Consider the following 25,141-nt stretch of genomic DNA (forward strand, 5'->3'; position numbering starts at 1 on the left):
GGAGACGCACAAGCAGCCATAAGTAGCACATAAATAGCACAGCACGTAAAGCTATACCGAGACAGCAATAAAGGTTGTGGGTTTTTTTAACTGTCTTCAGAGGAGCACGGAGCACATCAGCAGTACAGCGACATCTTTATTGACGGACTGGCAGTGACACAGATGGATAATGCCCCGTTGTTGCAGAAAGGTTTCATGCTGGGGATTATAGCAGAATTCTGAAGAAAGAAATCTCCCAAAGCTGATGCTGCTGATTTCATTTGCATTCTCTCCAGTACTTTTCTTTCAAGAACAGTAAGCGCTTTAAAGACGTTAACAAATGCCACTGGACTCATCTGGGAGAGGTGTTGATATTATCCCCTACTGCATGAGCAGGCTGTGCCCGAGACAGTGTTGTTCTGCAGGACAGGATGATACGGTTCTCCTCATCTTTGTAACTTTTTTTTTACAGATGAGATGTAGTGAGTTTGGGTAACTTGCCTAGAAGTCACACAGCAAAGGGGTGGCTTAACTAAACGGGCAGAGCCTCCAAATCCCAGGTCTCTACTCCCTGCTGTGGATTGCGTGGCCAAGAGAACAGGGCAACGGTACAGCCTGTGTCCGTCCTGTGTCCACAAGCCTTGGGGGAGGCTGGGTTATTCTTGGCTGCTAATACATCCATGTTCTGTAAACGTAATATTAGCTTCAAAACAGGGCACGCGTCCTTGCACTGGCTATTCCGCGTTTTCTGCCTCCACATCGCTGTCATCTGTGAGAGGGAAATCGCGCAGGGTTTTCTGAGTGGTGTAGCTTTTGGTTTGCATGGGGCATTCCTGGCTTAAGATTGCCTGGGTAAAGGAGAGAAGAAATCGTGCTTTAGTAAAAATAGTGATTAATTTGAATAGTTAACAGGAGCGTTACCACTTTTAGAGAAAGCCAAAGCAGCCAACTTCTGCCCAGGGAATACAAGCTGTGAGTTAGGGAAAGGACCATAGCTCTAAACTTTTCTGGGTTTATTGTCTGAGGTTTTTATCCCTTTTTTGAGGGCAGAGTAGAGCTCAAAAGGGAAGACACAATCCCTGGCAAATTTATTCTAATCCCCTCTCCCAAATCTCTCTGTTATCAATCCCCTGTACTTTAAGGGAATAAAGTATACTCACAATCTTCTCCTCTTTAGCGGGAGGGTTGCGCAGGTACCAACAGAGAGGAGCGTAAGCAATATTGATAACTCCAATGATGATCATCAGCCAGGGAAACCCGATAGCTCGTACAATCGCCCCGCCTGTGGAGGGACCTGCAAATTTGAAAATTAAAAAAGGTTAAGATGACAGAGAGCGAAAGGTGCCTTTCCAGTTTGGAGGGGGCCTATCGATCTATGGTGACTGGGTTGCAGACGCAGTGCCGGTTGCTTGCGATGAACACTGGGTGGAGGAGAGGGAGCGATAAACCGAGGGAGAGACACACCGAGTGCGTCGTCCCGTGGGTAAGAGTTCATCCATACCGATCGCAAAGCCCATGCAGAAGGCGACATCAGCTATGGCGTAGACATTGCCGTAGACGGAGGTGTGGCGAAGGTCCACGAGGTAACCCATGATGGGCATCATCGAGGAGTCCACCATTCCTGCCCAAAGCAAGAAGGACCTGATCAGTCATCGCCTTCTCCCAGGGCAGTGGTGAGAGCTGCGTGTGAGCTGTGTTGCGCAGCCTGAACGCTGACAGCTTACCTATGGCAAAGCCGAGCCCACCGTTGGGGCCAATCAGCCCGTAAATATTTTTGGCCAGAGGTACCTTTGAGCGGAGAGAGGTGTGTGAGGTGTGAAGGTGTAACATAGATCTGCGAAACCGATACACACGTGCGACTGCTGAACATCTACCGACTGCCGGGCACGTAACCCTGTTGCAGTACTATTGCCCACGCTGCCCCTGCTGATTCTTCTGCAGAAAGGTCTCGAAATCGTCTTGCGCTACTTACACAAAGGAGACTAATTCCCACCACAGCCATCCCGATCAGGGAGCAGAGCCACCTGCAACGAAGCCGCAGTTAGGAGAGGGCAGATGTTCTCAGCGTGCACACCACCATGATTACAATTCATGCTGAAAGCGCAGGGCTGGGCTGGCTTGAGCTGAAATCTCTTACGTTCCACTTACCGGCCCATTTTGTTAGCCAGAATCCCGAAGAGATTGGTGCCGATGAGGTAGGATATACTGGCAGGGAGGAACGCCATCCCTGAGAGAGAGAGAATAATAAAGCCTGCGTCATCCCCAAGCAAATAGAGCGGAATTGCAAAAATATTCACTTCGCTAACTGCCTCTCTCATTTGGAGAATATCGCGAGCCGGGCAAGGCAAGCTGGCGTCCGGCACCCGCTCTGGGGGTGCCTGGCCACGCAGTGGTGCTTCTCCGTGTCCTCCACCGCCGCTGCTCGGCGTCACCGCTGCGCTGCCTGCCCCGTTGCTCCGTGCCCTGTAGAAGGGTGGGGATCCCTCTATGAAGATAGAGGGAGGCATAGAAAATGTGTTTGCTTTTGATGGGGGGGGAACTGAGGCACGCAGAGGTGCAGTGATTCACCCACAAAATCTGTGAGACAACCAGAAGCTAAATGCAGAACGTTTTTGTCCCCGCTGCTTTAATAAGCCCGTCCTTCTCTCCTGTCATAGTTTCTCCCTCTTCCACCTTTCTCCCCTTGCCTTCTGCTTTTCAGTTACTAAATAAAGAGGAATAAAATAACTGCTGAAGTAAAAAGCTTGGAGATCATTATGTAGTCAAAATTAAATATTTGCACTGTTTGCTGATTTACCAGTTGTTTATTTTTAATATACTCTCCCGCCAACTAAAATAAAACTGATCAGCTCCGTTTCACTAAGACAACTTCCTTATTGAAACGCACTGATTTATGTTTAATTTTCTCTCCTCTCTTTAACAGCTACAGAACACAGTTAATCCTGCAGGTTTAGGCCAAGCTCTTCTGGGTTTTTTCCCCAGGATTATGGGAGTGGGCAGACCAAAGCATACAAATAAAGAAGCCCCGTGAGCTGATAACAGCTTGTGCGATGGGTGGCTTGCGGTTGAACCGTGTCTACATCCAAACTGCCCTCAAATCTCAGGTACCTGAAAATCTAGTGAATATATTTGGGATTTTCTTCGATGTCTGCTGACCCCTGGGTCCTGCTCAGTCACCTCAAAGGTTCCCCTTGAGTTCAGCGGTGACGGGAGCAGCCCTGAGAGCTTTTCTCAGCCTGTGACATTTGTGGTTACCAGGCAGCTACGCTGTCCCTTCTCCCCACTGCCAGAATCCTTGGGACGCTGCTTCACCCTCGCCCATCCTTGCTCAATCACTTGCTCATGAGAAGCACTGTAGGCTCTTACCGGGATGGATGCTCCTGCCTGGCCAGAGGATAACTCGATTAGGAGCTCTCTCAGCTCTCCTGCTCCCAGGCTGCAATTCAATTTGGGATCTAAGTGTAGCCCGGGGCACCCCCCAGGTCATTCCTCAGCCAATTGAGTTTTATAACAATTAGTTTTTATTTTTGTAGCAAACACAGACAATGTTATCTCCATATCACATTTTCTAGGCAGCTGGTAATTAGCACGGACCATCCTGTCCTGCCTGGAACTCTCTAAATGGCCTTGTTTTACTCAGAGCTGCCTCTGCAAAACCCATCTGGCTGCCACGATTTCAGCCCAGCACGATACCATTATCTGCCCTGCAGAAGACGGGATTCGACAGGCTTCCCGTGCACGAAACAGCCTTTCTTCCACCATTATTGCTCTTGTGGGGAGTCTGATTCTATACAATTTTTTCAGTAACAGAGAAAAACACATTGTGTAGCTACCGCTAAGGACATTTCCAGCTGAAATTGGAGAAACACGCAGCCTGGGATCACTCACTCTGTGCGGGCGAGGGTATATGTTTTCTTCTTTTTTAGAATGATATAAGAGATTATTCAATCCGTCTCGCAGTGCCAAAGCAGGACCGGTTCTAGCTAAACCAAATCAAGCAACTGTTTGGGAGGGAAGGCTGCAAAGCACGACACCTACCTAGCTGCCATTTTGGGGAGCACATGGTTTGCATCATCCAGATGGGCAAGGTGGGCTCAAGCATGGCGACCCCCATGTTGGAGAAGCAGAGGGCTCCTGACGGGGAGAAAAGGGAGAAATGCTCTATTTTAGCCACCTTCTGCCGCTGTTTCAAGCAGGCACGAGTGAATCTCTTTAATCAGGAGACGCAGGTGCACAAAGAGGAGCGCGGTGTGTGCTGACGTCCGCCTTTACCTGCAGCGACCAGGATGTAGGGGTCTCGCAGCAGGGTGAACACCGGCGTGCCTTTGGTACTCTGCGGGGTGGCAAAGCGGGGTTACGCCGGCTGAGAGCCGCTGGTGCGTTCACACCCGCCCTCGGCTCGGTGCCTGCACAGCCCCGCGCCCGCTTCCTTCGCGCCGCCTGGCACCGGCCCACGCGTGCACGCATATCTGTACTCACCTCGGGGGAGATCTTAGAGGGCTGCAGTATGCAGAGCTGCAAAGCTGGGAAGAAAACACTGTTATTAGCTTACTGCTGGAGACAGCATCACTTCAATCCACATTTCCCTCTGGCTTTTCCTTTAGCGCGACCCCTTTCATTGGCAGAGCCCCCGGGGATGCAGTAACTGTGTTTGGGGACGTCGTTCAAGCGGGCAGAGGGAGAGGTGGCTCCCAGCCCTGCTCCCGCGGGAGGGAGCAGCAAAACTCCCTGAAGTGGACTGTGTTAGAAGTGTTTTGCCAGCCCATGAAGCAGTCAGATACGCAAATACTCTCCATCAGGCTGCCAGCTGCCTGCTGGGGAGCCGCAACTAGAGCATGACAGAAATTAGATGTGGAAAAGAATAGGATTAAAAAAGAAAGTTTCATATGTATGGGACCTACGTTTCATTTTCCAAAAGCTCTTACATGCTTCATTAAAGATGTCTTGCATTACATCTAGGCAAAGATGGTAGCTGTGACTGTAATTTAATTAGCTTAATACTTCCCACTAAAAATGCACATTTCTGCTATCTATAACTTTGCCGTTACACTCTGAAGGCTCTCGTGGCCTGCATCTGTAATACAGCTATCAGAGAAAGAACAAGGATCACCATTTATTCTGGCAAAGTCTAATTCCTTCGTGGCACGGCGAAGAGGCAGCAGACAAGTGTGCCTTTTACAAAGAATTCACAGTTCAAAGAGCTTTATTCAATGTGCTAGTCAAGCCATTAAAGCAATCAAGGGGTTTATTAAGTAATGAGGGACTAATTCTTACTCTATTGCTATGTCATGCATCTGGTGGTAGAAAACATATGATTTAGCAATAACGGAATAACCAGTGCTGATGATATCACCCGTGTTGTATTAATCTGCCTCTTCCTTCTCACAAACCCTGTGAGATCCTCCCCTGAACTTCTGCATTTAAATCTTTTCACTTTTTTTTTTTTTTTTTGTAGGATTAAACCATTTGGCTTCTCACCTCCATCCAAGAGGGCGAGGAACGCCAGGACCAGGAAGGGAGACGATTTCCCCACGAACTCGTACATCACGCTCCCAAAAGGGGCCCCGACTGCAAGGGAAAGGCTGCGTCACACGGCGGCAGTGCCACCGTCCCCAGCGCCCCCCGGGCAGCAGTGCTCGGCCGCTGCCGCCGTGGTTTTCTCTGAATCCCCCGGCGGGTGTTTGGTGAAGGTGGTGGGAAGGTGTCGGATCTGGCGGGAAGTGGCCATGGAAAGTGAGCAGAGGGAAGGAGGCGGACAGGCCAGCCATGCCCGCAGGATGCTGCTGGGAAAGGGGCGCAGCCAGGCAGGTGGAAGCTGTAGGTGATGGCCGACAAGGCTCTGGAGATGCCGTTGATTTACACCCCATTGGGAGCAAGGTATCCTTACTCAGCACACCCAAGGCCAAGCCTCCAAGAGCGATCCCCATCGCGTTGCCCCTCTCGAAGTCGTCCGTGTACACGCTGGCCAGCATGCCCAAGCCTGGGAGCAGAGAGAAAGCAGAGGCCACGTGAGGCTGGCTGGTACCGTGGTGGTGGGGCTCCTCTCTGAAAGCAGCCTGGGCTTTGGGGAGGGTTAGCTGCTTGCCAGCTGGGCCGTGTTGGTGCACCGTCTGCACCAGCCAGGCAGGGGCAGTGAGGAGGAGGAGTTCGAAGCTGAGAAAGGCACCCAGCGTGTCCATGCTGCTGATCATTCCTGAGATGCTAATTGAACCCAGACAAGGGGAGCTAATGTGTACTACGGTGTAGCTAAAACATTTACCTGCGACTGATGAGAACGACGACCCGATGCCTTGGAGGGCTCGGGCGATGAACAGCAAGGTGTAGGTGCCTGAGAAAGCAAACACTGTGGAGGAAGGAGAGAGACGGCGTCAGGCAGAACTGCAGACTGAGCGTTAAAACCCCGCAGAGGGTAAGAGCGGCCTCAGCTTGCACCAGTTTGGGTGCTGGAGAGGGCAGGGGACCGCTTGTCCTTTCTTGTCACTGATTTCTGAGTCCGGTTCCTCTGCTCTCACTCCTTTCTCCTGCACAGGGACAGCGGTGCAGGCACAGCCCCAAGTATTTTCTCCTGTGCTGCTGCGTATGAAGGGCAGACAGCAGGGCAATACTCACTGACTGTGGAGACGAACATGATGATGAATCCGATGAACATGGGGATGTGGTATCCTATCCTGGAAAGGGAAAAAAGAGGCACTATCTCAGGGAGGATTCCTCATTCCAGGTTAAGATCTGGTCTTGCTGCCCAGCCTTAACACACACATCCCTGTGGGCTGGTGAGCATCTCCTGAGCGCGTGGATGTGCTCATGAGCGCTGTTCAAGGAAGCATCCAGTGTCTGGGTGCCCCCAGATCATACCATAAAGCACGCCCGGAGACACCGCTCTGTTTTGCCAGTGCATCTGCCCACCCAGACCATGTGGAGGTGAGCCCAGCGCCCCTCACACGTGTCTGCTAGGGACAAAGGCATATTAAAACTCAGAGGCAGAACATCTGAACAAGAACATTATATCCATAGCAGGGTGGGAATCTTTGTTTGTTTATTTGATGGTTATTGGTATTAAATAGCATCTGTCTGCACCTGAGGAGAGCATTAGTGAGGCTTATGTTGTAATATAAACTTGCAAGCCATTTGTAGGCTTTTAGAAAAGGTAAAATTCACGCTTATTTTGATGCATATATTCTCCCCCTTGCTATTTTACCCACCGGTTCCTGTAATTCTGTGATTGCAGGGGCCGCACATCGGCAGCACAGACCTTTACTGCTCAGCTAATGGTGATTTCATTAGCAGGCAGGAGCTGCCTGTCCCTGAAGGGCTACACCCTGGTACAAAGCCAGGTCTCTGACCTACCTGTTGGTCAGGAGACCCACGGACGGGTTGAACACCAGCTGTACAAGAGCCTTGGAGGCAAACAACAGCCCCACGCGGACGTTTTCCTTGGCGAGGAACTCCTCGCCCTCCGGGCAGCCGCTCGGCAGTGGGGGGCTGCTGGCGGGGGGCTGCGGCGGGCGGCTGCTCTCCGTCCCGTTCGCCAGCTCCGTCGCGTTGGCGGAGCCTGAGACGATCACTGTGGTGTTATCAAAATAGGAGAACATGGAGGAGAAAGGAGGAGCCTTCAAGGCTGGAGAAGCAGGCTCAGTCCGGGCTGGGGCAACGGAGCTGTTAGCACCTTCGTATTCTGTTGTATAAAGGAAGGTGGGGACGATCGGTACTGAAAGAAAAGCCAGGGAAGGGATTAGTTAGTGATTTGACTCCATTTTCTGGCTCGGCATGCAGCTGAACTGAATGGTGCTGGCTAGATGTCGGTGTCCTGCAAGCTCCCTGCACCCAGCCCTCCCCAGGGCTCTCCCTGCACAGGGACCCTGCTGGCATTGACTGGAGACCGACCGAGGAGCCGAGACCCTGCAGCGGCGCCCGAAGAGCACAGCGAGAGCCGCACAGCGTACCCACGACCGTCAGCAGCATGTTGTCCAGCAGCAGCGCGACGAACACCACCACCAGCACCAGCCTCCGCGACGCCCTGCCCGCCGCCAGCCATCGCCAGGGCACGCGTTCGGCAGCCGGGGACATGGCTGAGAGCCTGGAGCTCACAGGTTGGGTCCTGCTGGCTCCTGGTCCTCAGGGCTGAAGTTCTCCTACAACCTTTAAAGAAAACACTCTGGGTTACAACCTCCCACAGCTCATGGCTTCTCCCTTGAGAAGGCAACTCCTGAGGTCACTTAGTGTCTGTGTCCTCCAAGAGCTGGGTGCTCTTCCCTAGGAGCTGGGACCACCAGCTTTGCTATCAAAGACCGTGGTTTTACCAAGCTTGCATTTAAAGTTGCAGATGGCGTGCGCTCTAACCCATTTCCATTCTCCTGAGACATCGTGTACCTGCTTCAAGGCATCATTTAAGTCTTCTTCCAAAGACTCAAAGCACAAATCAAGCCAGTAGCTTATCTGTGGTAATCTCTTATTCCATGTTTGTTCTTTGGAGATTAAATTAGGTCTCAAAGGAAATTCATTTACCTCGCATGTCTTTTCATTTGACCTAATTGAAATGTCATGGCAAGATACAGGACTTAAAAGCCTAACATACATGATTAAGATCAGAGCTTCAGAGGGACTGAGAGAAGATCGCTTGCTTGGTCACACTGAAAATATCAATCAGAAATTTGCACTAAACCAACCAAAAAATTAGCCATGTACATTCTTAGAGCTCGTAGGCACTTCAGAGACTAAGTGGCAAAATGGATGGAGCTGAGTCCGAACTATAGCTCTTTCCCATACTCCTGTGGTTTCCTGAAATCCCAGCCAATGATATTTATCAATTTTTAATTTAAAAAAGCAAACCGTCCAAACCCTCTGTCATCGAATATGAGTGCCACACAAGTCAGTTGGGAAACAGGGATGGTTTCTTACTGTACCTCCAAGTAGTAGCGCAGACCAAATAATAGAATTAACGCAAGAGAAGAGAGAGAAAGAGAGAGAGAGATTAAAAAATTAGAGAGCGAGAACAAGTAAGGAAGCATAGACAATAAAGACACATAGACTAATGTAGCCCTTGTGTCTCAAGCCACAAACCCTGTCCCCTTCCCAATGCAAACCTGTTGCGTGGAGCAGAGGAAAATGAACTCTTACCCTGGCGCCCATCTTGGTGCGAGGAGCCGGCTGCTGCTGCGGGAGGCGGTGTGGTCTGCAGCCGCTGCTCCCGGAGGATTTATGATTACCTTTTATCAGAAGAGGATATGAGTGTCCCTCTTCCATGGAGATTTAATTGGAACCTCAAACAAGTTTCATTCAGCCCTGCAGCTCCCTCTGCGTCAGAGCAGGATGGTGGGGTGGGCTGAGGGGGACGAGCGGGAGAGAGGCAGGAGTGTTTATCTGCAGCAGAGGCACCTGCTCTCCAGGCTTTCATCAACGCTTATCTCTCTCCGAGCACCTTAACTCTTGCCTGGGTCTGAGCACTCTGAACACGCCGCCCTGGGTCTGCACAGCCCTCTCCTCCGTGGGGGAAGCCTGCTCTGCCCCGTCGGCAGGTAGTTACGAGTGGCAGTGAACAGATTCATCCCTGGGAGGCAAGGCTGGCGTCGTTAAATGGCCCAGGGAAATGCATTTATAAAATACATAATAGTCTAGGTCTTGGACTACTGTCCAGTGACTGACGGCCATTCTCTTGCTGCCTAGTGCTGCTTGTCCTTGGCATGGCTGCCCTCGTTCCAGCTGTGACTCCGTCTTACACACCCCGGGGTAAAACCAGGCAGATTTCACCCAGAGACCTGCAGCACCCCAGGGATTTTTGGTTAACTCCAAAACTCGGGGAGCACAATTTGACGAAAGAGGGACATCGCATCAGTTGCTCTTCCCCGCTCCCTCTGCACATGTTTGTGTGTCACTGTGGGCCGTACGTGCCTGTTTATCGGGTTGAGCCTGCAGACGTTGGCAGCGGGCGCCGGTGCGTGGGCTGGATGTGTGCGTGTCGCTGCCGCCGCGTGCACCGGGCACACGGTGAAGGAGCTGCATCCGCCAGCGAGCGGGGAAGGACTCGCTGCGTGGGTGGGAGAGGCTTCTGCAGGATACACAGCCGAAAAGGCAGCAGCTGGGGGTTTTGCTAAAGGGTCTGCGGGGAGGCTTTGCAGGGAGATCTGCATTGCGTTACAGCCTGCGAAGGGAGGGAAAGGAGCTGCGTGTCCAACAATCCCCATGCCAGGCAGTACCAGAGCTGCTGCTTCTCCCGCGGGATGTGGTACAAGGAGCTTCCTCCAAAGCATCCCTTCTCAGACAAGTTTTTCCTCTATGTGCTGAATGTTTTTAGCATTAGAAGAACAATAAACCGAAAGAAAGCTCTTCCTCCAAAGGAAAAGAGAAATATTTAGGTCTCTGAGTCTCAGGCTGTGGGCTGGTCCATAGGATGCTGACAAGCCGCCTCTACCTAGTCCACAACGTAGATCGGCTTTTCAGGATTTCCAAAATTATAAGTGTGATGATAAGCGTTCATAGTGGATGGAAATGTCTTTAAGGCCAGAATGCACTGATCTGGCCCATGATTTCTGAGACGTATGGGGGAATCTCGCCTCTCCCCTGGCTACCAACAGGTTGTGGTCCCTCCACATCGGAATTCTGCCCTTGCCCCCTCCCCGCAGAAGGATGCTGGCAGTGGGGTGCCTCTCCGCGGCCTTTCCCTACGCTGTTATGCTGCCTGCTTTATCTCCGGGGACAAGGAGATATTTCTCGGACTAACAAGGCTGGTTTCTCATAAGCAAAGCTGGATGGAGAATTCTATCCACGCGTGGTTGAAGTACTGCAAATGCCATTGAAAATGTGGTATCTTTTCTTCCATCTTTTCTGTTTTCTTAAACTTTTGACACTTTGCTCTGTGATTTCTTTTTTAAACCAAAACCGATACCATCATTCATTCAGGATACAGAGATTTACCGCAGAGGAAGAAAATAAATCCTAAACATATTCACCTTTTCTCTGTTGGCGCGTAAATCTGCCATTGAGGCCATTTATCTGGCTTCTGCATGGCCAAAAACTATTGCCAATAACGTGAGATGAGTACATCCTACCAAGGAATTCCCTGGGTGTGCATTAGAGCAGAAGTTGAAGCCTTTAAATATATTTCATGAGCTGAGGATTGAATGCCTAGGCCTGGAAATTACTTTCTAAATATCTGCAAAGTAGACAGCGAATGAGCAGTGCAGCACTACCACCTACTGAGGGAGCTCAGAATTGCTCAGCTGTACCTCGGGCTCTGGATAGAAGATAATTCAGATTCTCCTTCAGGTGAGGAGAGGCGTGGGGAGACAGTTGTGGTGGCTTGGTTTTTTTCTTTTGTAGGCCCCAAGGTCAGGACACAGTCTCATTTGGCAGCCCTAAGCAGCTGAAGGAGGTTGCAGTCGTGCCACTTGTTTTGCAGAGATGATGGGAAAGCTGACTCACATGTGCTTTGGAAGCATTTCCATGTGTCTGTCAGATTTTTCCAGGCAGTTCTGTTTAAGATATTTTTTTTTTTAACCATTATAAATGTTTGCCATGAATTTTTCTTTCTTTAACCCTGTGGAAAAAAAAAAAAATGACTACAATTTTCTTCCTGGCCAGAATGAGGTAGTAAAGTATAGTGAACATTTCTGATGTAATGAAAAGTATAAGAGAATTTATGGGCTGTCTCAAGGCCCAGCATAGGATGTGGGCCTGAAAAATCGCTGATAGCAGACCTCACGCCGGCTCCGCAAGCTGATTGCAATTCTGGTGAATTTAGTCGACAGCAGGCATCGCTCGACAAGATTGCTTTCTGCTGCTGACTCACCTCAAAGGTGCAGTGAAATACATCTGCTGTGCAGCGCGGGCTCCTGCGTACCAGCACAAAGCAGCATTGTACAAAGCAGCGTGAGAAAAATGGCTTATGGATGTAATACCGCCAGCCCGGGGCTGGGTGAACATGACAGCGTAAACACAGATTGGAACAGGCACCCGTAAAACCATACTTTGCTTTAAAGTCACTCTCTGCTAATATTTCCTTTACCAGGTTTCTATTACCCAGCGCCAGAACCGCTGCCCTGGCAGTGGCCGCTGCCTGTTGCCTTCTGCTCTCCTGTGGGTGAATTTGCATCGTCCTCTCAAACGCTAGGAACTGAATAAAAATATTTAGAACACAAAACGGTCTGTTTTGAGCCATTGGAGTTTGCATCCCCGGGCCACCTTTTAGGCAGGCTTTGAATGCAGGTGGAAGCAGTTTGCAAAGCGGTGCCGGTTGAAGTAACCCTTGAGGCTGCCATTTAGCGAGTCCTGCTGGGTTGTATTTTGTTAAGTCCTTTTGGCTATTAACAAACAGGAGAGCTCGGTAATGTGCTCAAGGTCACGTTGCATTAGAAGGAGAGCTGAAACCTGGCCAAAGCCTTCCAGTTTTGTGTTTAATCCACTCGACGGCGTTGTCCCTTTGTCTGGGGATTCTTTATTGTGTTTACTCCCTCCTTAGCAAAACAGTTTCTTGTGCGACTGTTGAGGTTTTTTTCCACCAGTCTCACCACTCCTTGGTACGTTGTTGCTCCTCGAAACAAGCACAGAATTGCCAATATCGCTTTGAAAACATATTCCCCCCAAATATTTCTAGTTTTAACATAGAAGGAGATAGAATATTGTTTTATAACATCAAGTAATTCTATCTCACTGCTAAGCAGGGAGGAGAACAAACAGCAATTATTAAAATTTAGCAGGTATGAGGAGATACATAACCCATAAGGAAACAGAAGGTTGACAGACTAATGGTTTCCTGGAAAAAGGTGTTTACAAATCTTTTTTTATTAAATTAAAGGTTTAGGGGGTAAGGCAGCTCTCATTCTGTCCTTTAAACAATTGTACCAGTCAGCCCTTGATGTTTGAGTATGCGGCATCAGTGCAAGCGGGGCGTTTCCATTGGCAGCCCGGTCTCATTGCCAGTTCGTACTTTATTTCTTATCTCCTATCTCCCCTAAGCAGCTGCCGTTACGCTCTTAGATCAAAGCGCTGTTTGAGATCGAGGCAGAGCCAGGAAAAGACGGCTGAGGTGTAAGGACACCAAACCCCACCGCCGGAGCACAGCTGAGCCGGGGCAGCGGGGCCCAGGGCCCCAAATGTCCCCCGCAGCCCTGGCCCAGGGCTGGGGACAGCTGTGCGGGGCCACCGGGGTGGGAGGCCAGGGCTCCGCTTTCCTTTTACAGCAGAATCACTCCTTTTTTATTGTCTTCTCAGCCATTTAACCCTTCTGTCGATCCATTAATTAATTAGCTTTCCTTCCTTCTCTCTCTTTCTCTCTTTCTTTCTTTCTTTTTCTTTCTCTTTCATTTGTTCCTTCCTTCCTTCTTTTTCTTTCTTTGTTTTTCTTTCCTTTTTTCCCCTTTTTCTTCCTTTCCCTTTTTATATTTTTCTCTTTTTCTATTTTCTTTCTCTTTTTCTCTTTTTCTTTTTATCTTTTCCTCTTTCCTTCTCTTTAATTCTCTTTCCTTTTCCCTTTTCCCTTCCCCTTTCCCTTCCTCCTTTTCTCTTTTTCCCCTCTTCCTTTTTTCCTTTCCCCTTTTCCTTTTCCCTTTCCTTTTCCTATCCCCTTTTCCTTTTCCTTTCCCCTTTTCCTTTTCAATTTTTCCTTTTTTCCTTTTCCTTATTTTCCTTTCCCTTCTTCCTTTTCCCTTTTCTCTTCCCTTTTCCCTTTTCCCCTTTTCCCCTTTTCCCCTTGTCCCCTTGTCCCCTTCTTCCTCTTCTTCCCTTTTCCTTCTCCTTCTCCTTCTCCTTCTCCTTCTCCTTTTTTCCTTTTCCTTTTCCTTTTCCTTTTCCCTTTCCGTTTCCTTTTCTCCCTTATTTCCTTTCCCTTCTTCCTTTTCCCTTTTCTCTTCCCTTTTCCCTTTTCCCCTTTTCCCCTTTTCCCCTTGTCCCCTTGTCCCCTTCTTCCTCTTCTTCCCTTTTCCTTCTCCTTCTCCTTCTCCTTCTCCTTCTCCTTCTCCTTCTCCTTTTATCCTTTTCCTTTTCCTTTTCCGTTTCCTTTTCTCCCTTATTTCCTTTTCCTTCTTCCTTTTCCCTTTTCCTTCCCCTTTTCCCTTTCTTTTCCCCTTTTCCTTCCCCTTTCCCCTTTCCCCCTTTCCCCCTCCCTGCCCCGTGCCCCCGGCCCGCCGCCCCCCCCAGCACCGCGGCCAGCTCCCGGCGCCCCCCCGCCCCTCCCCGGGGCGCTGCCGGCGGGCGGGGCCGGCGCGGCGGCGCGCTCTATATCAGCGCATGCGCGGCGGGGCGCGGGGCCGCGGCGGCGGAGAAGATGGCGGAGGTGCGGGCGGTGCGCGGGCTGGTGAACGGCGCCGGGCCCGGCGGGCCGCGGGAGCAGGTGGCGGCCCTCACCCGCGACTACATCTCCCAGCCGCGCCTCAGTGAGTGCGGGGCCCGGCGGGGCGGCGGGCGGGCTCCCCGGGAGGCGCTGCGGGGGCTGGGCCCGGCTCGGGCTGGGCCGCACGCAGGCCGGGCCGTCCCGGAGCCGGGCGGGCCGCAGCTCGGGCCGGCGAGGCCGGCAGCCTGGGCCGCTCCTGGCGGCAGAGCCGGCCGAGTCCCGGCGCTCCGGGCACAGGCCCGGGGGTGCGCGGGGGTGTCTGGGGGGGCTGCGGGCCGGCGTCCCCCTCGGGCCGGGGTTTTGACTGCACCGGGTGCCGCAGGGGCGCTCGTCAGGGCCCGGTCCTGCCCGGGCACTGAAATCGGCCACCCGCTGGAACCACGAGCCTCTTCCCCGCCGGGTAACGTAGGCCAGCGCCCTGTGTGAAAAACTTGGGTTTAGCAGGAACTGAAAATTACTGCAAAATTTGGGGGGTGGTGCGGCTTTTGTTCCTTTAAAATGAAGTTGAGAAATCTGATGGAAAAGGGGAAATACAGTAGCCTTGTAGAAAACCCTTTGCTGCAGTGTAGTAGGAGGAAGCCAAAGTTGTTTGAAGGTGCACTTTTTCTGGCCTTATTTTTGATCTAGGTAGTAATTACACGAGTGACTCTACCTGCACACCTAAATAGCGTGAGTACTTACGAGGGGGTGGCCAGGGAGCTTCTCTGTGATGGTTTGTTTGCAAATGTCAGTCTGGTTTGAAAGCCAGATCGATCCCTGCCATTCCTGCTCCCCCAAGCCTACGGCTCTGCTTTACTCTGGAGGGGAGGCTTCTGTCAAGGTTGGAGCCAAGGTGACTCTGTAGTCAATTCATGGTTTTTCTATGTAGGTTTTGGCTTTTGCCCAAACTGACATTGCTTGCAAGCTGGATATGAAAAACATGGCAGTTGCTTTTGGCTTGTCATAGGACTGGTTGTTCTTATTGGAAACGGGAGTTTTGAGTCAGTGGCGAGCTGCTTTCAAGGGGAATTGATGCTGATTGATGTCAAGGAAATATTTTCTTGTGGACAAAGCAAGGAGTGTAAGCCCTGTCCCGTTGACTGAGGAGGAAGTGCGCATGAGACAGTCATGAGATGAAATGCTTTGCTCAAGATAACATTTTCCATTTCTTGCAGGCTGCAGGCACTTGCAGGCTAAGCAGAGTCCTCTTCCTAGCATAATATTGGTGGTGTTCTTGCTCAGGTGAAAGGAGCCGGCCACTCTGTGCTTCTGATTAGGACTGATCCAGGGACACATGTTGTGTCTTAGGGTGCTTAGCAGGATTTTGACAGGAGTAAAACTGACAAATGGGAGCTCCAGCTGTAGACCATCTTACACACCCAGTGACCCTCAAACCTTATCTAGTGCAGTTTTGATTCTTGCTGTTTAAGCGATTACATTGCAACAGTTTAAACTGTTTGCTTAAGTGTAAATACCGCATTGTTGACAGTTTAGACACCACCCGTAAGTGTGCTAATCCTGGGCAGACTGAAGTGTCTAAGCCAGATGATTCCTTGTGGCCTGGTGCTGGTGGAATTTGTGATCTTTCCGAGTACCATGAGTGCCTGTTTCCTCTGCTGTTTCCTTGTAGCGTGACCAAGAATGGGTGCTGGCGTCTCCCCTGTTCGGCAAATGGCTCCATTTGCTCATTTTTCCCTCCCAGGGATAAGTGATTAACAGTCACTCTCTTGGTCACTGCTCCTTGTGACCCTGATAAAGCTTTGACTCAATGTTGTTTTTATCTGTGGATCAAATGATGCTGGGATATCAGTGTGTCCTCAGACCAATGCAGGAGGACCATTTACTACATTTTCACAGCTTTTCCACTGGGCTGATCGCAGAGTGATGAATTCTGGGCACACGGTACCTTGGCAAGTTGTATGTAGTGCTAATACTTGAGCTGCTGATGTTTAAGACATGAGCCTTCTGATGAGCTGGCTAGCTGGGGCCTTCTATCAGGTGTCAGTCCTTAAGTTAAACCAGGATAGCCCAGGAGTAGGAGGAGTTTGGCTAAAGTGAAATTCAGCCTTTTACAGTATAGTGCATTGACCTTTTCTCAGGAGACAGGAAAGGAATTATAAGGTTTCTTCCGAGCAGTGTGCCAAAAACAACAACTTACTGTAGAAGCTCTGCTGATCAGCTTTTGAGCACGGGATCTGCTTGCTTTGCTAAGTCCAGGCTTTCACGTGGGCTGTTTCAGTGTCACGGGGCAGGACACTTCTGTGGTTAAAAAAAAAAAAGCCAAGAAGTTGAGTATTGATATTAAGGTCTTCTCACCATTTGTTGGACATAAATTGCAGTGGCACCTTCTTTAACATCAATTACAGATGTTGTTATCCCTGCTTTTAAAGATCTTGCAACTGTATATTTTTCTTCACTTAAAATGTCAACTCTACGTTGTATTGGTGTTTCTGGTGGCGTTCAGATTATCCCCGGATATAGATGTGCAGTGAATTTCTGTGATGGACAAGAAAATGGCAGTGTCGTATAATCTCAATGTTACCTCGGGTAACTTTGCAAGTAGCAGCAAAAAATGCTGGCCGCACAATTCAGTACCTAATCCTTCTTGGAGAGTTCATAATAAACATAGAAGTGGTACAGAGCGGGGCCCAAAAGCTGCAAGCCTGAGACCGGTGATAGGAATGAAACTTTGAAAACTGTATGTAGGATATTTCTGATGTTCTGAGGAAGTACCTGACTTGTGGCTTGCTTTCTTTCAGCTTATAAAACTGTATCGGGTGTGAATGGTCCCCTGGTCATCTTGGATCAAGTTAAGGTAAAGTTTCAGATTCTTAATGAATGAAGCTTTTTGAGGGAGAGTTTACAAGAAAAGCTGTGACAGGTTAAATCCAGATTGTTGTGAAATTCATGAGCGATTTTAATACAAGATATGTTATATGAGATAATGAGAATACACAAATTGCTGTAAAGCTAAGGAGAGTTGTCTGTGTCCTGGAAGAAAGGGAGAGTTGTTGAGTGTTGGGGGAAAGAAAGGAAACAGTGTTTCAGTTTTACCAAAATCCCCCAAATGTTGTCTAAACTTGAATGCAGAAACATACCTATTCACTTTGTTCTTGACCTTTTTGTTACCAAAGCATAAGTGCTCTGTAAAAGGGGACTGTAAACAGTTTTGGCTTGGTTTCACATTACTGCCAAGTTACTGCTGAAGGCAAGCAACTGATGCTATGTACAGGCAAAAGCTAGGTTTTTTTTTTCTTGTTATTGTCAGACACTGCATCGTGGCTTTCTGTTAGTATGTCAGGGCTACTAGGGGTTTTAGAATGGGTTCTGTCAGGTCTCTCTGCAGCCTGCAACTCTGAGCAGGTGTTGTACGGTCCCTGTAAAAATGGCTTTAGCCTGAGAAATTTTAATTGTCTTAGAATGAGATTTGTTCTGATGATAAAATTCTTTTTAAAAATAATTGAGTAGTTGCTAAGCTTAAGCTTGCTTGAAACTCGTAACGTTAGTTTCACGACCGTTCTTCTGGATTTTAATGCTTTCGACCATCTTTCTTGCTCATCTTCAGTTTCCTAGGTACGCAGAGATTGTCCACTTGACTCTTCCCGATGGCACGAGAAGAAGCGGGCAGGTTCTGGAAGTCAGTGGCTCCAAAGCTGTGGTTCAGGTATGACTAGGGACAGGAGTGTTTCTTGTTGCAACAGAAAAATATTTTATTAATCAGCATGTGTCTGAGCCAGGTCAAATCTATCTTGTGATACGTTGTTTTGGTACTGTAAATTAAAAAACAAAACTACTTATTCTGAGAGCAAGTAGCGTGAATAATTTTAGAAGACTGAAAACTGGAGTACAGTGACTTTTTTTATTTGCATTCCCCCCCTAGATTTCTTTGCTGCTAGATTAAAGGAATCATACTGTAATTGTACAGTATTAGATTCAAGATCAATTCCTGTCCTATGTGGATGCAGGTATTTCTTCTAAGCAGCTGTTTTCTTGTTAATATTAATTCTTCTTATCTGAAGAACTTTACCCTGTTGGCAAAGAGAAAGACTTGAGATCAAAGGAATGGCACTGGGTTTGTTGGTTGCTGCTGATACACTTCATGAATTTTGTTTAAAGCAGGTTTTTATGTGATGTTTTGTATTAGTGAGCTGCTCTTGAAATCCTTTGCTTGCAGAGGGCTGCCTTGCCTTTCTGCCCTGTGGCTGATCAAGTTCTCAAGCTGTGAAGCGGTATTCTAGTGTGTTATTTTGTAAAGCACCATGCTTACTCCTTGTTCCTGTGTTTTTTTTTTCTTCTGGTATATTTACAGGTATTTGAAGGAACTTCAGGTATTGATGCTAAGAAAACATCTTGTGAGTTTACCGGGGATATTCTTCGAACCCCTGTCTCTGAGGATATGCTTGGTAAGTACTTGCATGTTGCTTTGCAGAATGAACAGACTTATCACACGCTAACTTATTTTCACAGTAACTTGCATTTTGATTTCATTGCTGGTTTTTGTAGGCAGAGTATTTAATGGATCAGGAAAACCTATAGACAGAGGCCCCATTGTTTTGGCTGAAGATTTCCTTGACATAATGGGTATGTTCTTTATCTGTTTCTGGTATGGAGTTAAAGACAAATCTGGTGTTTCTGACTTCAGAATGTTGCCATAGGTTTGGTTTTGGATATAGGATCTACCTGTTAGGGGGAGTTTAATCTTAAGTATGTGTGTGGCATCAAACTCAAATTTACGCAAGTGCAGGATGATGAGGTAGCAGAAAATAACTGTTTCCCATAATGCTTGGAAGCTGTTCTTTGAAGTGTTTGTAGACTATCTTAATTTTACAGCCTCCAAAGATAAAAAGCTAATAACCTGACAGGCTTTTCATGAAGGCAGTCTTACCCTTTACATGACTACAGAATGACGGAGTCTTGGGATCTACAAAAGGCTCAGCTTTGACCAGGCATATCTAAAGATTTGTAGGCCTAGCAGTGGGGTTTGCACCTTTTGATGTGAGCCTTAGATCAGCGCTCAAGGTCAGTGGTAGTTTGATCAAGCTTCAGACATGTACATGGAATAACATGTGTTCTCTTAAAAAACCATAACAGGTCAGCCAATCAATCCCCAGTGTCGTATCTATCCAGAAGAAATGATTCAGACTGGCATTTCTGCTATAGATGGTATGAACAGTATTGCCAGGGGGCAGAAAATCCCCATATTCTCAGCTGCTGGCTTGCCCCACAATGAGGTGAGTACTCAAAGCTGCTCTCTAAACAGTTAGTGGCTTGCATTTCACTGGGGTTAAAAAGTAAACTAAGTTAAATTCTGGTCTGTGTAATAGCATCAAATGTACAGATGGACTGAAACATTTTTTTTTTCCCCCTAGATTGCAGCTCAGATATGTCGCCAAGCTGGCTTGGTGAAGAAATCCAAAGATGTGATGGACTACAGTGAAGAAAACTTTGCCATCGTGTTTGCTGCTATGGGTGTAAGTCAATATTATTGGAGGAAAATGATGCTTGAGTAATAAGCAAGCTGATGCTGAGAGTAGCTGAACATTACTTTTTTTGAAAGTATTCTAAGTAGATCTTAAGTATATAACTGTCCTGGTTTCAGCTGGGATAGAGTTAATTTTCTTCTTAGTAGCTGGTAGAGTGCTGTGTTTTGGATTTAGGATGAGAATAATGTTGATAAGACACTGATGTTTTGGTTCTTGCTGAGTAGAGTTTACACTAGTCAAGGACTTTTTAGCTTCTTGTGCTCTGCCAGGTGCATAAGAAGCTGGGAGGGAGCATAGCTAGGACAGCTGACCCAGACTGGCCAAAGGGCTATTCCATACCATATGACATCATGCTCAGTATATAAGCTGGGGGAAGAAGAAGGAAGGGGGGGACATTGGGTGTGATGGCGTTTGTCTTCCCAAGTAACCGTTACGCGTGATGGAGCCCTGCTTTCCTGGAGATGGCTGAACACCTGCCTGCCGCTGGGAAGTAGTGAATGAATTCCTTGCTTTGCTTTGCTTGTGCGTGTGGCTTTTGCTTTACCTATTAAACTGTCTTTATCTCAACCCATGAGTTTTCTCACTTTTACTCTTCCGATTCTCTCCCCCATCCCACCGGGGGGGAGTGAGCGAGCGGCTGTGTGGTGCTTAGTTGCTGGCTGGGGTTAAACCACGACAATAACTAAACAGTGCTAAATTGGCTGGATGAATGGCTGAAAATCCTAAATGGCCAGGAGTACTGTAACAAAGTGTGTCTGATCGGGATAAAGTATTGTAAACTCAAATCTCTAGCCTGGAATTCTAGAAATAACTCATTCTGTTGGGAACGTAGGGGAGTCTTCATGATACAGAGAGCTTTGCTTATGGATTATTAATGGGGTGTTTAGACCTTAATATGATGCAAAATGTAGTAACCTAAAATCTGGTCTGGAACTGATGGCTTAATATTGTGATTTAGGTGAACATGGAAACTGCTCGGTTCTTCAAATCAGACTTTGAGGAAAATGGGTCCATGGACAATGTGTGTCTGTTCCTGAATTTGGCCAATGATCCAACGTAAGTAGTTTAACTATGTTGGTTGGGAAAGGGCTGAGACGAACAAGTAAACTGGAAGCTGAAGCCTCACTGGTGTCCTGCCAGATGTCACTGACGTTGACGTTTCGCAGCAAAGTTGAATATGAAAGGCTGGTACTTCAGTTGGTGCGTGTACCAGATTTTCAGAGAGCTTTAAAGTATTTTTAACTTCAAACTGTTACCTTGCGGCCTGAAAGCACTTGTCATAAATAATGCCATACTGTTCTATTTCAGCATTGAACGCATTATCACACCTCGTCTAGCTCTAACAACAGCAGAGTTCTTGGCATATCAGTGTGAGAAGCATGTGTTGGTCATTCTGACGGATATGAGCTCCTATGCTGAAGCTCTGCGAGAGGTACGCGTTTATTAACTCGCATGCTGGGCGTTGGCAGAAAGGGTTCATAGTATAAAGTGAGAATGTAAACTTCTGCTCAAGCTGTTACAATTAGTCTTCATTACAATGTTCTCAAATAGCTAGTGTGGCTTTTAGTTATTCATTGATTGTCTGGGATTATGTTCAGCAGTCAAACAGCTATTGCTTCTGTGATAGCTGAACTTATTTGACTAGTGGCAATCAGCAGTTTGATATTATAGCTTCCGATTTGCCTTGGCATCTTGTCTCATCATACATGGTTGTGGTGACTTATTTCTCTTAAGAGAGGTTTGTGGGGCTGTATTTTGGTATCACCTGCAGGAAGAGGTACTTTAAGTCACGGTGTAGCTTAATTAGGGGAGACAGCAGGTCTGTGTGAGTGATCTGATTTCTTGGAAACGTTTTTCTGGCTTGCCTCAGGTTTCGGCAGCTAGAGAGGAAGTGCCTGGCCGCCGTGGTTTCCCGGGTTACATGTACACCGACTTGGCTACTATATATGAGCGTGCTGGGCGCGTGGAAGGCAGAAATGGTTCCATTACTCAGATTCCCATTCTTACCATGCCCAATGATGGTGAGTTGTTTTCAAGTGTAATTAATAAATAGCACTTTAAAGGACTCCTTTAGAGCAGCCTGCCTTGTTTTGGACACATGGCAAGATAGGAGGTCCTGTGGCCTTTAGTTTTCCATTTGAATATTGCAGTTCTTGGCTGCCTTCTCTGTCTGTATTGCTAATAGAAACGCTTTGCCCACTTCAGACTTCAGGACCATTCTCCAGCCCACTATCAGGAGTGCTTAAGCTCTAATCGTTGCGTAAGAGCACTTAGTGATATGTGGGGATACTAATTGATGGCATTTTACTTTAGAAGTCATTTAACTGCAAAGAGCTGCCGCATCAGTGCTAGAATGGATATAAAAGGTCTGGAAACTGTCAAACCAATTTTTTCCACAGATATTACTCATCCTATCCCTGACTTGACTGGATACATCACTGAGGGACAAATCTATGTGGATAGGCAGCTGCATAACAGACAGGTGTGTAGCACACCGGTTAGAACATATTTAAGATTACTCTGTACTTTCTGAAGTATTAATGTCAAAATTCTTGGATGTCTCTTTCCTCCAGATTTACCCACCTATTAATGTCTTGCCCTCCTTGTCTCGACTGATGAAGTCAGCTATTGGAGAGGGTATGACCAGGAAGGATCACGCAGATGTATCCAACCAACTGGTGCGTAAAAACCTCTGCAGAGGAGCAGAGGCATATTTCCAATACACCTCTCGCTAACAGCCTGTAAAGGGCGTGCCAAACGGTTGCAATCCAGAACACTCCTGAGGTGGATTTAAAAGCATTGACTGAGCGCTCAGTGTAGTCAAGTGAGACGACCCTTTGGGTTTGAACAGAAATCGGTACATGGATGATCGAGGTAAAAGCGCTTCTGTTTCTGTCCCTTCTAGTATGCCTGCTATGCTATCGGAAAGGATGTACAGGCTATGAAGGCTGTAGTTGGTGAGGAAGCTCTTACCTCAGATGATCTTCTTTATCTGGAGTTTCTGCAGAAGTTTGAGAAGAACTTCATTGCTCAGGGTAAGTGTCTGTTTCAAGAACATCACAGCATGCATTAACACCTAGGAGGTCTTGTTCTCAGATCTCCCTGGTGGTGAGACACTTTCCTGCCCCGTATTTCAGTCTGTGGTTGCTTTCTGCAGGTCCTTATGAAAATCGCACTGTTTACGAGACCTTGGACATTGGATGGCAGCTTTTGCGAATCTTCCCCAAGGAGATGTTGAAGAGAATTCCTCAGACAACACTGGCCGAATTCTATCCTCGAGATTCGACTGCAAAACACTAGCCACAGCTTCATCTCTTAACTCCTTGCTCTGTGAAATGCTGTTTGTTTTCTTTTTTCATGTGTTGGTGTTTACTTGTCGCCCTTACAATTAAAACCAAGACTAGGTGACATTTGTGCCAGTGTTCCAATGTACACTGATACCAGTTTTTAAAATATCCCTTCTTCCAAAGCCTGGATCTTCAGGAAAATATTTAGGCCAGCTCTTACAAATGTGCAATAGCGATCACGAAGCTTGTTTTTTTTTTTGAACTGGACCTTTTGTAGACATTTCAAGGGAATGTCTGAGGATTACCAGAAATTGCAAATCCTTATTTTCAAACCAGGAGCACATGGTTTAGAAAACACGAAAGAGCAAATGTGACTTCTTTTGTCCAAAGCATCTGCTCAATCTGATCCTACGCAGTTGCCATGCTGCTGGTAGAACAGATGGCGCTCTGCTGTCCTGCTGCTGTGCCTGAAGACCAGGCTAATGTGTGGAAAGCGTGGTGCATGACAACATACCTTTCTGAAAAATGCAAGTCACTGATTTTTCCACTATGGCTTAAGATTCTTAAAGGTATGCATGAACCGTGAGGGCACTGTAGGCACGCTAGGTGCTTTTCCACTAGGAAAGGATCTTTTCAGAGGTCACGGGCCAGTGGGTTGCTACCTGAAGGTAGCATGATAAGGCTTAGTTACTGAATTAAAGGCTTTAAATTGAAGTTTGCAGAGTAAGTTTCCTACTTACCCTTTTTTTTTTTCTTTGGATTCTGGAAATGCCAGAGACACAAAACAGCAGCTAAAGCATTCCGAGATCAGTAGTGTCCCAGTGGGCAAAACTGTAGGTAATTCAAGGTTTTGTGCTGCTACTGAAGGGGATTATGCGAGATGTGAAAAAACTCTTATACCTGACACAGTTGTACTGGTGGGAGGTCAGCTTTTCAAGTATGTCTTATACTAAAGGATGCCACAGGAGAAAGCAACTTAATGTGTGAATGGATATTTTGAATTCTGTTATAAAGCATGCTCTAGGTGGCACTGGGTCCTGAGTCGTGTTTGAAACTGTTGTGGTTTGCACTCCAGGCACAGATTTGGCTAGCCAGGAGAGCTCAGCATTCCCAAATACTGCAAACTTGGCTAGTCAATTCAGTGTTGTTTTTTTAAATTGGTTCAGATGAGGCTCTGAGCCCAGTGCTGGCAGGCTTTCTTGCTTTTTTCCAGGCTTAATGTAGTCTAAGCTCTGGTCTAGCTAACCAAAGCATGTTGCACCTCTCTAAACGCCTTCGGTGCTTGTCTAGGAAGGTGCTAACATGACTGGAATGATAGCGTGCTAATTCCAGCTTTCCCTGACGTCTCCTCTGTGCAGTTCTTTCTATAGTTTGTTCAGTGTTCTCTGTAACTTGGACGCAATAGCAACTTTATTCCGGTGCATTCCACCTTAAAGCTGTGTCGAGTCTATTTTTCTTGAGGTAGGGATGGGAGGTTGGAAGTGTTGGCATGAGAATACTTTAATGTAGAGAATATCTAAATAAATTAAATATGGAAGGTGTTGAACAAAATGGAAGCTTTTGTGATTCTGTGGTTGAAAACAACTTCAGGTCTTTCAGCAGCGGCTAAGCTGTCCTTTGCCGCTGGGGATCCTGTTTACGTGAACGAAACTACTTCATCATGTGCTGAAAACGCTTTTTACTTCCCTTTCTGTGTGCACGGCGAGGGCCACTTGAGCCACCCCCGCGTGATTACTAGAGCTGGTTGCTTTTGTTGATCAGGATTTGGCCTTCACCTTCAGGACGAAGGCTTTGTGCCGGTGGAGCGGGTGGGTGGTGGAGTCACGGGTAAAGGCTTTGCCAGGAATGTTGGAGGGTAAGGCGATACCGCTGTTTCCACATGCGTCTCAAGGGGTAGTTAGCACTAGAGGAGGCTAGGAATCCTTAAAAGGCTTCTTGAAAATGAGCTTAGGCATATATTGACCTTTAAATTTTCTGTGTGAACGGTACTACTAAGGGTGAGGGGGGCCTGGGTAGGTTTATTCAGGTATTCTGTGCAGGCGGCCTGGGGCATGGCTCCGCTTACATCCCCGGTGTCAGTCCGTGAATTAACT

At 47.7% G+C, this 25,141-nt stretch overlaps 2 protein-coding genes across 2 annotated transcripts; one reads left to right on the forward strand and one right to left on the reverse strand.

Annotated features, from left to right (window-relative positions):
* Positions 1-667: 667 nt before the first annotated feature.
* On the reverse strand, positions 668-8,043 carry LOC309601704 (chromaffin granule amine transporter-like; the record flags this gene model as incomplete). The annotated part of the gene is made up of 15 exons (XM_082334870.1): positions 668-827; positions 1,140-1,273; positions 1,481-1,600; positions 1,704-1,767; positions 1,952-2,003; positions 2,128-2,206; positions 4,018-4,113; positions 4,252-4,312; positions 4,459-4,502; positions 5,458-5,547; positions 5,867-5,959; positions 6,239-6,322; positions 6,589-6,647; positions 7,324-7,684; positions 7,920-8,043. The coding sequence occupies 15 exons, from the start codon at positions 8,041-8,043 to the stop codon at positions 714-716; spliced, it is 1,575 nt and encodes a 524-aa protein (XP_082190996.1). The 3' UTR covers positions 668-713.
* Positions 8,044-14,233: 6,190 nt separating this feature from the next.
* Positions 14,234-24,531, forward strand: LOC309602028 (V-type proton ATPase subunit B, brain isoform-like; the record flags this gene model as incomplete). Its single annotated transcript, XM_082335313.1, has 14 exons — positions 14,234-14,342; positions 17,038-17,093; positions 17,844-17,942; positions 18,588-18,681; positions 18,782-18,859; positions 19,370-19,509; positions 19,648-19,749; positions 20,720-20,817; positions 21,070-21,193; positions 21,632-21,782; positions 22,161-22,243; positions 22,335-22,439; positions 22,667-22,796; positions 22,919-24,531. The coding sequence occupies 14 exons, from the start codon at positions 14,234-14,236 to the stop codon at positions 23,059-23,061; spliced, it is 1,512 nt and encodes a 503-aa protein (XP_082191439.1). The 3' UTR covers positions 23,062-24,531.
* Positions 24,532-25,141: the final 610 nt, after the last annotated feature.

Source organism: Platalea leucorodia (assembly GCF_965183815.1).
Source record: "Platalea leucorodia genome assembly, chromosome: W".
NCBI classification, from domain to species: domain Eukaryota; kingdom Metazoa; phylum Chordata; class Aves; order Pelecaniformes; family Threskiornithidae; genus Platalea; species Platalea leucorodia.